The 15,045-nt window shown below is 44.4% G+C and overlaps 2 protein-coding genes across 3 annotated transcripts in view; one reads left to right on the top strand and one right to left on the bottom strand.

Moving 5' to 3' along the window:
• Window positions 1-11,638, top strand: part of LOC138567355 (uncharacterized) — a 432,054-nt gene extending 420,416 nt beyond the window's left edge. The window contains exon 4 of the mRNA XM_069645476.1: window positions 11,163-11,638. Coding sequence (XP_069501577.1) covers window positions 11,163-11,284 — 122 coding nt within the window. The 3' untranslated portion in view covers window positions 11,285-11,638. The remainder of the gene's footprint in view (window positions 1-11,162) is intronic.
• The window catches only part of SLC35A2 (solute carrier family 35 member A2), a 335,702-nt gene that overhangs the window by 296,577 nt on the left and 24,080 nt on the right, over window positions 1-15,045 (bottom strand). The gene's annotated exons all lie outside the window — the stretch shown is intronic.

Below are 15,045 nucleotides of genomic sequence, written 5' to 3' on the forward strand. Positions count from 1 at the left end.
CGCACTTAGTAAACTCTCTAAGGGTACCTGGTACATACAGTCTTGATCACCAAGGTAATCAATATGTTTTAAGACACAATTGATCAAGACCTTAAGTGGTGGACGGAACTGATTATATTAAGTTATAACCCAATGTAGTACAACATTCAATGTTTATTTTTAAACATAGTTCATCAATGACAATTAGCTATTTCAAAATTTAAAATATAAATCATTTCAAAAACACATTATCAATTTGTAGCCACAACTCCATTCAACCTGGTTGATCAGGCGTACCCTTTTGTAACCACATTCATACTTCAAACCAAGGCAAACACTCTATAGCAGCCTTTTGTTTAAATAAAGGCTTCAAAACAACAAAACCATTAGCATATTCTTATGCACCTCATTTCTCTAGAGTTGTGTTTCTTGATAAACAACCAAATAGTCGTCTGCACCTGTTTCGGCCGGACTGATCGAGCCATGTAACTGTGGCTCTCTAATGGCTCCAGCCTTCTTCAGGACAATGGAGGGTGTCTGGCTGTGCCCCACTCCTTAAGCCTTTCTGTGTTCGTGGCTTCTCTCAAAAGATTAATTGAGATGTAGGCCCAGGATTCCCAGAAATTCTCTCTCCTTTTCAGGCGACGGTCGCTTGAAAGAGAACCCATTAATAATGGGTAGATCTCAGTCATCCATGTCTGCTTTATTCTGACCGTTGATAAACTGGAATAACTGCGGGATTCTGTGAGGGAGACCGGGAGTGGTGGCCGTCTCCCTTTCTTTCTTTATTGTGGGCACTGGATATCTCCCTCATATGTTGGATTTCCCCTCTATTTATTAAATGGCGGTTAGCTTCCTCTTGATGTGAGGTCCGCCGACTGGGTTGTGCACTGTGCTCACTCTCGGCGTCTAATCCACACGCTCATGGTTTTTTACTTACATTACTTTCACCTCACTATTCCTTGTCCCAGTACTTAGTTTTGAGGTTATCCACCTCCCAGACATGAACTATTTCTCAAATGTTGCATTTCCGCCCATTCCGGCTCTCCTGGAGACTCTTGCACCCCCTTACCCATAATCCTTAGTAGTTCCTTTTCTTGTCTAGTTGACAGGGAGGAGTGTTTACTCCCCAGTATAGGGTGTGGGTAGCAACGGGTCAGGCCCTGTCCCTTTAGGGCTTGCGCTCTTCCTCAGTTATGAGGGGCTTGATGGGACAGCAGTTACAGCAGCGTCAAGACCATGCTGTTCAGGCAGGGCTGCGAATCCGGAGATGCATGCAGTAGGGGGAAGGAGTCAATGTGCCCCTGCTCCAAGACATACCTACTTTGTCTTCTCTCCAAGCAAGATTCACTACAATGGGGAGGGTCCTAGTGGAGCATCAAGGTATCCCAGGGAGCAGACAGCAGAGGTCCAGCACCCTCTACCGTATGCGGAGCAAGAGGGACATCCCCAACACAATGGGCCTCATTACGAGTCCGGCGGTAGCCGTGCCGGTAAAACCAGCAGGCTGCCTCTGGACTCGTGGGGATTTACTGGCTCTGGACTTGCCGGAATTACCGGGGCATTACAGCCCCGGTGGTCCAGTAATTCCAGAGCCAGCATTCTGTTACTCCCCATTCCCCAGTCCCATTGGACTCCACGGGAATGGGGGCTGTGGAAACACTGGTTGTCTATGGTCATAGGTTGTATGCCTATGGTCTGTTGTCAATAGAGCTACGCTCATACACTCCCAATGGCACAACATTTCAATAAAAATTGACCCATCACGACGGTGGACCCAGTGGAAGTGTCCTGGGCCAGTTAAAGGGGGGTCAAAACCCAGAAACGGGTGGACTCTGATCTGGATAAAGTCGATTGACTCCTACTTCCCCGGAACATACCAGAAGCTCCAGTCCAGCTAGACATTAAATTGTATTTCATGGAACATTGCTGGTCTGGCTGAACACATGGACGACCCTGATTGGAGAAGTTTTATACAGGGTTTCGACATAATTTGTCTCCAAGAGATATGGGCCTCTGATCCAATTACAAGGCTTTTTGGTGTATATGATTCTGAAAACGGGGGCACGGGGTCTGACCGAGTAGAGGCCTATTGACCGGGTTTATTTCACTACTAAACTGGGACGCTGTCCAAGTTTCGACAGACCTCCCGGACTTGCAGCTTATGAAATTTAGAACTACTGGGGGAACCAAAAGACACCCATTTAATGTGTATAATAGAATCATGGGGTCCATGGCAATACAATCCCTGTGAAGGATGAATGAGATCATCGTGGGTGGTGACAACCTTGAGAGTCCCCACTTAGTAACCTAACCATGGTAGTAGGCAATTTGAATCTCCAATATGAACCTTTGAGAGTATTGGATGATATGTGGGAAGATCAGGATGCAGCCTGGGGAATTCCATCTTTAAAGGCTGACTACCCTAAACAACTACACCCATTAGCTGTTGAGGTAGCATGACTCCTAAAGGATGTCAACCTCAGGGCATGCAACAGCCGTTGGGCTACGGATCAGCCAGCATGAAAACCTTTTATGGGCACAACGGCTCGAGCAGAATAAATTATGCCATGATAGTAGAGAAATATTGAAATTTGATCACCTTGTTTGAGGTGATGGATCGCAGAGATAGTGAAAACAGGCCAATTAAGTGTTGTTTATCAGCTGGCCTAGGACATATGGCGGAGTCCAATGATTCTCGAGAAGTAACTTCAATCGAGACTACTGGCCAAAGAGGAAGGGCTGTGAAGTGGGCAGAGGTGTTGAGTAAAGCGTTTCTTCCAGAGATCGACAGCCTAATTGCAAGGCACATATCATCAATTTGTGATCTGAGTGTGGGAACAGAGGCAGTAATAAATGGTTGCAGGTTTACAACCCTTGTTTACTAAGCCAGGGAAAAAGAGCATAGCCAAGTAACGTGCCTCAACATCTCAAGGATGGTAGGACGAGGAGTGCCGATTGTGCAAAGGAAATATTGTGACATGCCTTAAAATGGGTACAAATGCGGATATTAATGTTTAGCAGAATCGTAGTTCCACTTACAAGTCACTGGTAGAACGTAAGAAAAAACTGTTTTTCCAGGCAAAGTGGGAGACTATGTAGGAGGCATGTGAGAATAATGATACACTACCTTCTGGAAACTTGTTTCTGGCAAATAACAGGATGCTTTGTGCGACTTGAAATGTAGTATAACACCGAATGTTTGGTGTAATAACTTCCAGAACTTGTGTAAAGACCCCGAGGTGTTTGCTAACCCATCGAGCGAGATACCATTGGAGGGAGTTCAACCTCAGTACTCTACTGATCTCGTTGTAACAAGAGGTGGAGAAAGACATTAGAGTTCTGGGAAAGGGGACAGCACCATGCCCCATCTATATACCGGTAGACTTCTAACAAATTAATTGAACATATGGGGCCTGGTATTGACTAGAGTTTTTAATGCAGCCATTCTGCAGGGTGCAGTTCCCCAGGCTTGGCGGGAGGCAGTAATTGTGCCCATCTTTTAGAAGGGAGCTAAAGACTCCCCAGGGAACTATCACCCCATCTCCCCGTTGGATAGGGCTAGGAAATTGTTTGCAAAACTAATCTTAGGTCACTTGCAAGAATGGGCCGTGACCAGTGGGATAATTAGTATGTTACAGGTAAGCTTCAGACAGGGAATGGGGACCATTGAGCAGTGCCTCAGGCTAGACCTTGAACATTAACAAGGTTTATTCTGCTTAAAGACAGCCTTTGATTCAGTCCCCAGGAACAAGCTGTGGCAGACTCTAAAAGGAGTTAACATCCCGGCTGGTTGGCGGTCTATTATACAAGTATTATACTCCAAGAATGGGGCCTCGGTGCGATGGGGTTAATTGGGGGAAATACAGAGCTTTGAGGTGCAGCGTGGAGTAAGGCAGGGATGTGTTCTGGTGCCGATATTATTTTGTATTTATATTAACAGTTTCATTGTAGATCTGGAGTCCAACAGCATGGACCCCAAAGGGTGAATAACTTGCGCTTCCCGGCCTTATTCTTCACGGATGACGCAGTGCTGTTAGCAACAACTCCTATGGGTACTAAGCACACCACGACTGTTTTTGTGAAAAAGTGTGGCAACCTTTGTTTGACAAACAAAAACCTTCGTTTTTAGACGCTGATCAGCCAAACATACAAAGGTTAATGTAGAGATCATACTGGAGCAGGTTGACAATTATCTGGGGTTGTGTTTTACAGAATATTGTACCTGGGGTGAGCAAGTCATAAAAGCAACCACAACCTTAAACAAGTATAGCAGGGGTATCAGAAAGGTCTTCCAAATACATGGGAGAGGAGCCTTGACACCAGGTTTAGAACTATAAAGAATACAAGCCACCTCAGCTGCAGTATATGGTGCAGGGATCTGGGGCCATGCCAAATTAGGACCTTTGAGCGTGGTAGAAAATGCATTCTGAAAATCTGTTGATGCAGCCCAGTAGTGCGCCCGATGCAATACTGCATATTGAATGTGATTTGCTTCCCATTGAGCATCTAATTATTTTGAGTTCGTATTTGGACAGCAACAGGGTTATGTGTGTTCCAGAGAACTGCTGAATAATTATCTGGCACTGGAAGGAAGTCGATCAACCCTGGTGCATGAGATTGGGTTGGGCTTGGGATCACTCTGGGAAAGCCCATCTAGCATCCCAGCAAATTCTAAGACTGTGGTAAATACAGCATGCAGATTGGACTGCAGACGAACAATGGAGACACCCTGTGCAAGGCTTTCTTGTGGCCAACAATATTTGGAGGTCAAAATAACGTTCGGATATGAACAGTACCTAGTCGTTATTAATCCAGGCTATGCCTGTTGACTTTTCTATGACCTTAGAGCGGGAACGCTACGAGTGGCCCCCTTCAAGGGGAATTGGTATGGGCAAAATGACTCTAAATGCTGAATAAAGCTATATTATATATATACACAAACACACATTCATTCAAATAGTTCTCTGGTGCATCAACCCGATAAGCAGCCATATTGGTTTGGCTACCAATATGGTGTGGGGATCCTGATGAGCCTGGTGACCCAGAGACTACAAAATTACTCCATCCTAGCCCCTGTCAGTCCCACTATTACCAGTATCTGGTCAAGATGGGCTCCTCAGACCAAAAAAACCCCAAAAAAAACACAACAGCCAAGAGGAAGGTTATCATCATTCACGCTTTAGCTCTTTGTCCAGTTTGGAGTCTACCTCTCCTCCCAATAAAAGAAGGAACGAAAAAGCAACTGAAAAAGGCCGATTACGCCCAAGTAAAAAAAAAAAAAAAAGACTTGTAAAACAGACCCCGATAAAAACAAACAGGTAGCATGAGGAGAAAGTACCCTCTACAGTTTCCACATCCAATAAATCAAAGACTTCAGGGATGAGGACCAGTGTGGGAAACATCGTTCTAGGGAGGCTGTGGCTGGCATAATTGAGAAAATGGATTACAGCTTGGGGCTCCTCTCCTTGGATTCTCTAGACTATGGCAAGGAACCTAAAATTCGACAATGTATACAGTTAGTGAAGGGATCGGTGACCTCTTATCAAGCAGAGAATGGAATGGAAAGGGCCTAAAGAGATGTCCATGCCATACTTCTTTCCCCAGGCTTTATCCTCTCCAGGAAGAGAATTACTTGCCTCAGAAAGTCCAGGAGGATGAAATCATTCCTAGCCTGGATGATTACTCCTCCATGGCAGATGAGCCAATGCAATGTGGTCCTGCAGACAGGGCCATGAAGAAGGCATATGTGGGGCCCATCTGTCCTTAAGGTCCAGTACCAATGGTAAGAAAATTTGGACTTGAAGTGAACCGACAACAGAAAGGTCTGTGTAAAGAGCAAGAGAGGCACAGCCTGAAGCAGTTTGTTTTTTGTAGGGGATTCCTGCCTCTTGCTTTCTGTCATGATGAAAAAGGCACCCCTGTCAATGCAGGGTGCAAATAAATATGTACAAGAACATTTTCAACAGAGTAAAAGCGAATTGCACACTGCAACCATTTCTGTGGCCCTTTAACAAGGAGTCCAGAGCCTGGCTTTTCAATGCTGAAAAAATGCCGAAAAATGCGCATGGAAGTGGAACTGCGCCACATGTTAAAATGAAGGTGGTTGCAACATCAAATAAAGGTGTTCAACAGGCCTCGGAATGTATATTGGAGTTGCAAATAAAAAGGTCAGGGATTTTGTCAGAGTGTGGTGCTCCTGGGATATGAGCAAGAGAAAATAAATTGCATTTGTTTATTTATCAGAACCCTATTTGTTTCCAATTACTTGATTTGCTATCTATTTTTTAAACAAAATAATATGAAGTGTAAACAAGTAGACTGAGATCTCATTCATAGTACCATTGTCTTTTTCCATGTCTTCACTTGACTCAGAAAAATACTCATTCTATTTAACTTGAAATGAGACATGTAAATAGTAGTGAACTGATCTGGTAAGATGGAAAGCTTGCACATCTATGTATTAATTATTTACTTCAAGAAACATGTAGCTTGTGCTGGCCTAAAGTTCTCTCATCTGGAAGTCCCAGTCACAATACAAAACATGAGACCACACAGGCACGGGTCCATATTGCTGAAAATGGTTTCACATTAAAGTCTCAAAAAAGCAATGCCAGATGGCCAGCTCATATGAACTGCCAGCCCTTCATAAAATTCATTAGCCAAGGTCAGCTTACCAGATGTCCGTGCAGCCAAGTAAAACTTGTCATGACATGTAGTTTGATTTATTCTTGAATATTGTCTAACATTGGCTTGCAAACACATAACCTCCTTTAAAGTACATGTAGTAAAGCCATCCATCAATTAAGAGATGGGTATAGAATAGTTCACAGTGGGCACACCCTCCTTGTGTTAATATGTAGTCATATCAGGAAGGTAAATGTGCCGGGGATGTACAAACATTGACCTCTGTGGGCCGAGGTCAACATGTCTTCACTTTCAAAACTGAATTAAAAGCTAATAGTATTTTAAATAAAACAATGTAATCAATAAAAAGAAATCATCCCTCTGTGATGGAAGGTCCCGTCAACGTGGGACCAATAGTAGATTGTAGATAGAAAATATGTCTTTGACCCCATACAAAATTCTTTTGGGTGTAATGGAAAAACATTTAATGGATCTGTATTTTATTGAACTAGCACCTATTAATCAAATGTTATTGTAATTAAACAAAATGCCTTTTCATAAGCTCAGGAGTAAGTTCCCCCATCCTTTCTGTGTAATGGGAATGGTGGAAGTCACACCTCATTCACAATTACTGGGGAGGAGCTGAAGAATATATAACAACTTGCTCACAGATGGAGTGGGATGATTAAGAAAATATAAAGAATTAATATTGAACAATATTTCTGATATCTCTGGAACCGGAGATGGCTGGTTAGAACAGAGACCTGGGAAGCTAACACCAGCTGCATGACTGGGTTACAGGCTGGATGGGGAAAGGAGCCATTTTCAGAGAGAGGAGCAAGTCTGGCCGCGATGATAGCTCGGGGCAACACTTGTCTTGGACACAAGACAATGCCGAGCAGCACGGGTCTGATACCCAGTGTAGTGTTCAGAGACTGGACTCCAGCATGAAGCACAATATAAATCCACAATAAGTCCACATTGGAACTGAGTTCCAGGGAGCCACCTGAAAAGGACCTTGCTGAATGCAAAATCTCCACATTGAGGGTCCAAGTGGTTTCTCCAAAAATAAGAAGACACATTTACAATGCAATCAGTTGCAAAATACTGACAGTAGGGGGCTGGGAATTAAGGTGACTGGTCATTTGACAAAGACTCTGGTGCAGCGTTAAATTAAACTCTTGCGTCTCTGATTTAAATTGAGCACAAAGGGAGATGCCATTTCAATAGAACCCAATGCATTTTGTATTGAGGCGCGACATAAAACTGACAGTATTCTGTGCATTTGAACGCATTATAAAATTAAGCATCATTAAATAGAATCATTGGCTTACGCCAGAATAGAATCACACAAGCTATAGTGCCTCATGGTACACTATTGTCTGAAGTGATATCATGCGAATTAGCAGCTAGTCATAAATCAAATGTTTGTGCAGCCGAAATTAGCACAGTGAATTCATTCTATTCATAGAAAATTGGCAGTGTTAAGCCCCTGCAGTCCCCTACCTTGAAATGCACAGGCTGACCTATGTGTAATGTGAAAGGACATGGGTTTCTTAACATGGTACAGGATACTGGAGAATAGGACGTATCAAGCCCAAAACACAAGTAGATTGAAAGCTGTGCACGCATAAATTGAAAGTTTCGCACACATGTTCATTGAAAGTTGCACATAGATGTACAGAAAATATTGAATCCCCTGTGACACATTTAATGTGGAGAAAGTATTTTGATAAATGGTGGTCATTGGGGAAAATGAAGCTTGTATTTTGAGGTCTTGAACCAGAAATACTATGCCTCATGTTGAAATGCTATCATTGATGTATACTGTGTTGCTTAGCTAGAAGCCAACATAGGGGTGTATTTAAAGTGCCTAGTATCTTTTAGAGTACAATATAAACCTAGAATCGATTATGAAAAGGACTTATTGTGTGAATTGAAGTATGTAGGCAGGTAAAACTTTACAAATTGTGTATGAGTGTATAACCCTAGTGATTTCCTTGGTCTAAAACTGGAGACCACTTGCTTAAATTGTGTTTAATCCTTTAAATACATTTTGAGTTTTGAGAAATACATGGTCTATTTTTTGCCCGGAATTATGGGTTGGGACTGTATATTGGGGATGTGAATGTAGTCATGTCACCCTAGTAGAACCTATAAATGAGTTCAAAACACATAGTTCTACTCTATGCCGGTTATCAGTCAAAGGCACTCCAAAGTGGGTTCTAAGACCTGCATAAAGCAAACCGGCATCGAATTGACTGTGATCCAATTTTAGGGGCTACAAAGACTCAAGTCAAAGTACTCTCCTATGTCACCTTTGACTGAGTAAAAGCAGCTGCAGTGAACATGCAAGCTTCTATATTGGGAAGAAGACATGACTGGCATGCAAAGGGTCCCTAGACGTCTAGGGCAAAGAGTTTACCATCTGAGGATCATTTGGAGGAAAAGGTCCACAGGGCTTTTCGTAACAATAAACAGCTGACAAACCACATGAGAAAAAACATCGCTCTCGGGCCAAGAACTCCAGATCCCAGTGATCATATAGAACAGCGAGTCTGCTTTCAGTTTAAGACCAAGTCCAATCAGAGGTCAGGAACAAGGCCACGGCAAAGGTCAGGAAGCTCTTCCAAAGCAGCAGAAACCTTGACAATCACACCATCCCATTGGTTATCCAGTTTCTTAGATGAACGGAGGAAGACAAAAACTGATCAGTGCGTTCTGACAGTGATAAGGACAGGATACAAGTTAAAATGTTTGTCTCCTCCTAGGGGGACCATCTTCATCCCTGTTCCCAAGAAGAGGGACACAAGGAAGGCTGCACATGAAGGTATGGTAGACGTATTGGTGAAATAAGCAATCACGAGGGTCCCCCTTGGGTAAGGAGGGATTAGGCTCTTTCTCCATCATTTCTTGGGTGATGAAAGAGTCAATGAAATTCAAAGTGGTTCTCGATGTCATCGGCCACAACCTCTTAGTGATCGATAAGTGACATATCCCCTTGATATAAGAGACGTCCTGGCCTCCCCAGACTCCCAGGGGGCCTACTTGCACACCATGATAAGGAGATGTGACCAGATATTCCTCAGGTTTGTGTTCCAGGACTCACACTTTCAGTTCTAGGTTCTCCCTTTTGTGCTCATACCAACCCCAAGAGTCTTTATCAAGGTCATTGAGCTAACCGTGGCAGCCACTCACCGGAAGAAGGCATTCAGAAATGGGCCCATCTGAAAACCTATCTCAGTTTGACTAGACATGTCAGTTGGTGGAATGTCCTGGATTTATCATCAATTTTCAGATATCGCACCTGCAGCCTGTCAAGGATCACCAGTATTTCAGAGCCTATTTCAGGACTGATTTGGACAGAGCATTTCCCCCAAGGGACAGATCAGAAAGATTTAGGATCTACTTCACTCCATCATCCAGCTTGAATCGCCACACCCAGCCAGGATCCTTGCAGCAGGGGCACATGGCAGCCTCTGTCCAGGAGGACCCATTAGCTAGTCTCCAGCTGGGTACTCTTGTGTAACAGATGCAAACATACTCAGTTACAGCCCCTCAGGATTTTGAGGCAGCAATATCAGTAATCAGTAAGCTGAGGGATGCTTACAATGGTGGCTACGGGAAAAGAATCTTGCCAGATGTGTCCCTTTAAGAAAATTATCAACACTCACCTTTACCACAGATGACGTCAGAAGGAGAAGCACATCAATCATTCTGCTCCAGGATCCTCTGCATAAAAGGCATGGAGGTGGGGTAGTAGCAATGTCCCAAACATAGCCACCCAAGGATCCTATATGCACCCCCCACACCGATTCCCTTAATTCCCATGGTGGTACAGTAAATCAGGGATTCCGTGGCAAAGGTGATCTCGCTTGCCCCTTATAATCCTTGAAGATCCTGGTTTGCCCTTCTTATGGAATAGTCTGTAACCCAGGTGTGGCTTCTCACACCCAGGATCTTCTGGGGTTCGGAGGATAGAGGTGGGGGGGTCTGGAAAAGCCTGCTTAACAAGGGCTTCTGCGAGCAGATATCGCCTATGGAGCAAAACCTCTGCCATCTTGTGACTCCATTGAAGGCACTGGAGGAATTATGTACATTGGCGCTCCAGTAGTAATGTTTCACCAATTGTATGTGGTTTCCCCAAGGTCTAGCAGTTTCTTCAGAAGGCATTGGCTGTATGCTCCCTGAGGGCCCAGTGGTCTGCTATTGAGGCATTCCATGAACCCTGGAAGAATCCAGCAAGGGGGCCGCAGAGGGGGATTAATAGTTTATTGGACAGATTAATTTTGTCTAGGTCCACGGCTCACTCCAAGTTACCTCCCCTTGGGAACGTGCACTAGGTCTTAGGGCCTTGCAGGCTTCTCCTTTGAAACTGATTCAATCAACCTGATGCTTCTGACTCATAATGTAGTTATTGGGTGGCCATCACCTCAGCTAGACAATTGGGGGGGAGGGGAAATTGTCCCTTTTAGCCACCCCCACTTTTCTTCTTTTTCTTTCCAACGTACCCATTCTAAAAGCATGACCCTTCCTTTCTCCCTTCCTTTCTACAGCGATTTTGTCAGCCCAGGATGTCATTCTCCCAGGCAGTTTGCTGGATCCTTCGATTACTGAGGAAGAGCTGTGGCACCATCTGGACAACAGGCAGCCATTTATGACTTTTATCCGTTTGTGACGTTTTGGGCATATGGAGCAGGAAGGAAGGACTACATGGCCTGCATAAGTAGATGAATCCACAATACTATCTCTTTGGCCCACGAGGTTGAGGAAATACCCCTTCCGGCCAGGGTGCAAGGTCAGTATACCAGAGGTATGAGCGCCTCATGGGCAGAGGGCCACGGGGTTCCTATGATAGATACCTTTGAGACCGCCATAAAGACAGATCCCTATTCCTTTAACCGTCATTAAAGACTCGCCATTTCTTGCAGTGTATTCAGCACAAGCGATTTGAGAACAGACACCTGCTGGCGTTCAGGGATTCTGCTCAGTGATCAATAAAGGTGAAAGCAGTGCCCCGCATTCTGGCAGAGTCTGTTGATCTTCATCGACTTTATTTTTCTTTGGTGTAGCTCAAAAGTAAGTGCTGGGAAGAGGAAGAGGAGCATGGAGGGAATGCTTGGATTGCTTACCAGTAATCTTCATTATTCCTACTCTTCACATTATTATGACATGCTACTCCCTCTCCCGATAGAGAGAGGAACCTACGGCCAGATTCAAAATGTAACTAACAATTATGGTTAAAAGGTGTTATATGCCTCCAGGAGGACGGTTCAAGATCTGGAAAATAGTTCCTGTGTGGGGTGTGATCACTTCAAAAGTAGGTACTGCAATGGGGAAAGGTAGGACTAGGAGTAACAAAGATTCCTGGCAAGTATTTCAAGTATTAACGGGAATGCAGCAATGGCAGTTTCTCTTGCACAGCAGGGATATTGGACGATTTGGTAATCCTACTCCATTTCCCAGAATGCTGCATCATCAAGCTTTTCTCCCACTCACAAAAACGCTTTGATCCATTTGTAACTTCAGCACATTTCCAAGAACGACAAATGCAGTGGATCTCTTACAAAGTGTCTTTCACTTACAATGTCTGTTTGACGCTTTGGGATTTTTAGTACATTCCCAAGACAGCTGCATCAAAGCATTCTCTCTCACAAGGTCTCTGGCATACGGTATGGCTCGAACTCCCACAATGCTGCTGGTCACCTACCAAATGTTCCTACACCTTACCAATATTAGCAGCCCTTTGCCTTGGTTGTAATTTCACTTTGTGGCAACCACACGTTACTTGCCATCTCTTGTTTCTAAGGTTTTGCCTAGGCTTTGCTCACTTATTATTATTAGGGTATTTATTGAGTGCAAGCCTAGCTTTGGGAAGTAACAGAGTGCTTTACAATCATAGGGGGGATAACACAGTGAAGGAGGAAGAGAAACAGGAAGTTAACAACAAGGGAGGGCACTAAATTCGGCACCAATGGATCTACAAGCAACTGGGGTGGGAAACTATACAGAAAAAGTAGAGTGCCAATCTCCTAGCCCCAGGTAGGGCGGGGGTTTCAGGGTATGTGGACTTAGGTGTTAGGGAGGAGCCATTCCTTGAAGAAGAGGGTCTTGAGCTTCTTTCAGAATTGTTAAAGCGAGGAGCGTGTGATGTTGACGGGAAGGAGGTTCCAGTGTTTTGGAGCATAGACAGAGAAGGCTAGTCTTCTGGTTCTTTCCTTCCTGCACTGGCAGCGTTCAAGTCTGTACAAGTCTTCTCAGCCTCTCCCACTTTACCTCTGCACAGTTTCAGTCTGGTCTCTCATTGCAGATTGCACTTCTCCTTGGTTCTGTACACTTTTTTGACTCTTTCCGGATTATGTGCCCCCCCTTCAGGAGCAAGGCCCTCTTCACTCTCCATGCTGCAGATCCACTACCAGCGATGAAAAGGGAAGTTCAACTTCCCTTATGGTGGTAAGTTCAGAAAATGAGTGTGGGGTATTGCTTGGCTGAATTATTCACCACACTTCGCATTACCAAATAAATAAATAAACAAACAAACTTCTCAGGTTATCTACATGCACATGCCTTAAGTGTAATTGTACTGAACATATTCATGCTCAACAGCACAAGGTAAAACAATAAAACCCCATCAAATGCACATCACCCTTCACTGGAATTTTTCCTGTTCTTCCTGCCTGGAAATGTTCATTTGAAATAACGTGGGGATTACTTACAGGTAATCTTCATTACTCCTAGTTCTTCTCCTCCTCATCTCAGTACTTGAATACATTCACCTCTTCCCAGGAACCCCCTCTTCTATTTTCATTATTTTCTCCTTCCTAAGGGTATAACCCTCTCCCCTATACCCCCAACAAACCTCAGTTAGGTATTTGCCCATTTCATCCATGTTGGGTGGTTGCAAGTACTGTGGCGAGGATGGGAAGGACTAAAATTAATGACGATTACCGATAAGTACTGCCACATTACCCCACATCCCTCTTCCTGGTCTCAGTACTTATTTGTGAGGTATACCAACTTGATGTGAGGAATGGGTCTTAAGAAAGACACAAACTACTGATGCCATGCACAGCACCATCACCAATGTATTAACATCACATTACTCACAAACATGAGTTCAGAGAATTCCTGCGCTCAAAACTCCAAAAGTCTGGTGCAAATTCAAGCGATGATGTTTATAAAAGGTGCTTGGCTCTGCCAAGTGTCGGCCTGACAAATTACCTGTTTAGACACGGTCTGTGCTTCTGCCCATGAAGCAGCCATTGCTCTAATTGACCTTCCCTAAACCATAGCTGGAGAACTACAACCGGATGACTATGGAAATGGCCTCCTGCAGCCGAAGACTAATCACATATCTGTGGCTTTCTGACCCGGGATTGTACCTCCAAAAAGTCACAAAAAGGCTGCCCAACTTCCTAAACACTGGCGAATGTTCTAGATCGATTAGAACAGGCTTCATACTTTTAGCCGACTCCAAAGAAACTCTTCTGGAGAGGCGGATTAGGGAAAAAGGATTACCACCTCCTCAGATACACTGAATTTAGAATCCACTTCAGGTAGTACAGCCGGGTCACACCCAAGAAAGAGTGCATCCTCTTGATTCACTAGATAGGGAGGTGTGTACATCATGGCACACATTTCCTTGCACCTCCAGGCCATAGCTATGGCCACCAGAAAAACTGTTTGAGGATAGGGGTTTTAAGGCAATTTCCTCCAAAGGCTCAAAGCTGAAAAGCTTCTAACACCAGGGGAGATTCCAAGGGGGAAGCCCTGAAACCGCATGAATAGAGAGGATAAAACTTTTCAAAAGTCTTTTCACCAAGGCATAATGACCAGAAACATTCCCCTATTTTTCTGGAAACTCAAATTGCTGACCATTGGGCCTTTAAAGTGGAGACTGGATAACCCATATTAAAACCTGCAGGATGTTGGGAACTGAGCAGGGGGCTGCCAAAACACATGTATCCATCACACCAAATACCTCAGTGTCTATTATCGGCCTTCAAGGTAGAAGGTCTCCTTATACTTCCAAATGGACTCGGGTATTTCTCGGGACCGATCCTGAACCAACCTGAAGGACCTAAAGGATGGGCACTGGATGTTTCAGGAGAAGAAACGCCAGAGTTATTTCATGCTTGAAGGGAATGGGGCAACCAGCCCTTTTGGGTCCAAAGCAGGACCACCGGGATGCTCACTGCTGCCAATTACCTGATCTTTAGGACCACCTTTTGGAGTAAGGGCCTCCCCAAGTATACACTTGCAGAGGTACAAACCCTGCTCAGTCTTTAAGCCACTAGAATGTCCATGCCTCGGATGTGAGGAACAAGTGCCTTGAGGAACAAGTGGCTCCTTTCAGCCCAATTCCCCAGGTTCTTTGGAAGAAGGCCCAAGGCCCTGGAACGGGAACCCCCTTGTTTGCCGATGTAAGAGGTTGCAGTG

The sequence above is a fragment of the Ambystoma mexicanum genome, chromosome 2p, assembly GCF_040938575.1.
Source record: "Ambystoma mexicanum isolate Mex_15411 chromosome 2p, UKY_AmexF1_1, whole genome shotgun sequence".
In the NCBI taxonomy this organism is placed as follows: Eukaryota; Metazoa; Chordata; class Amphibia; order Caudata; family Ambystomatidae; genus Ambystoma; species Ambystoma mexicanum.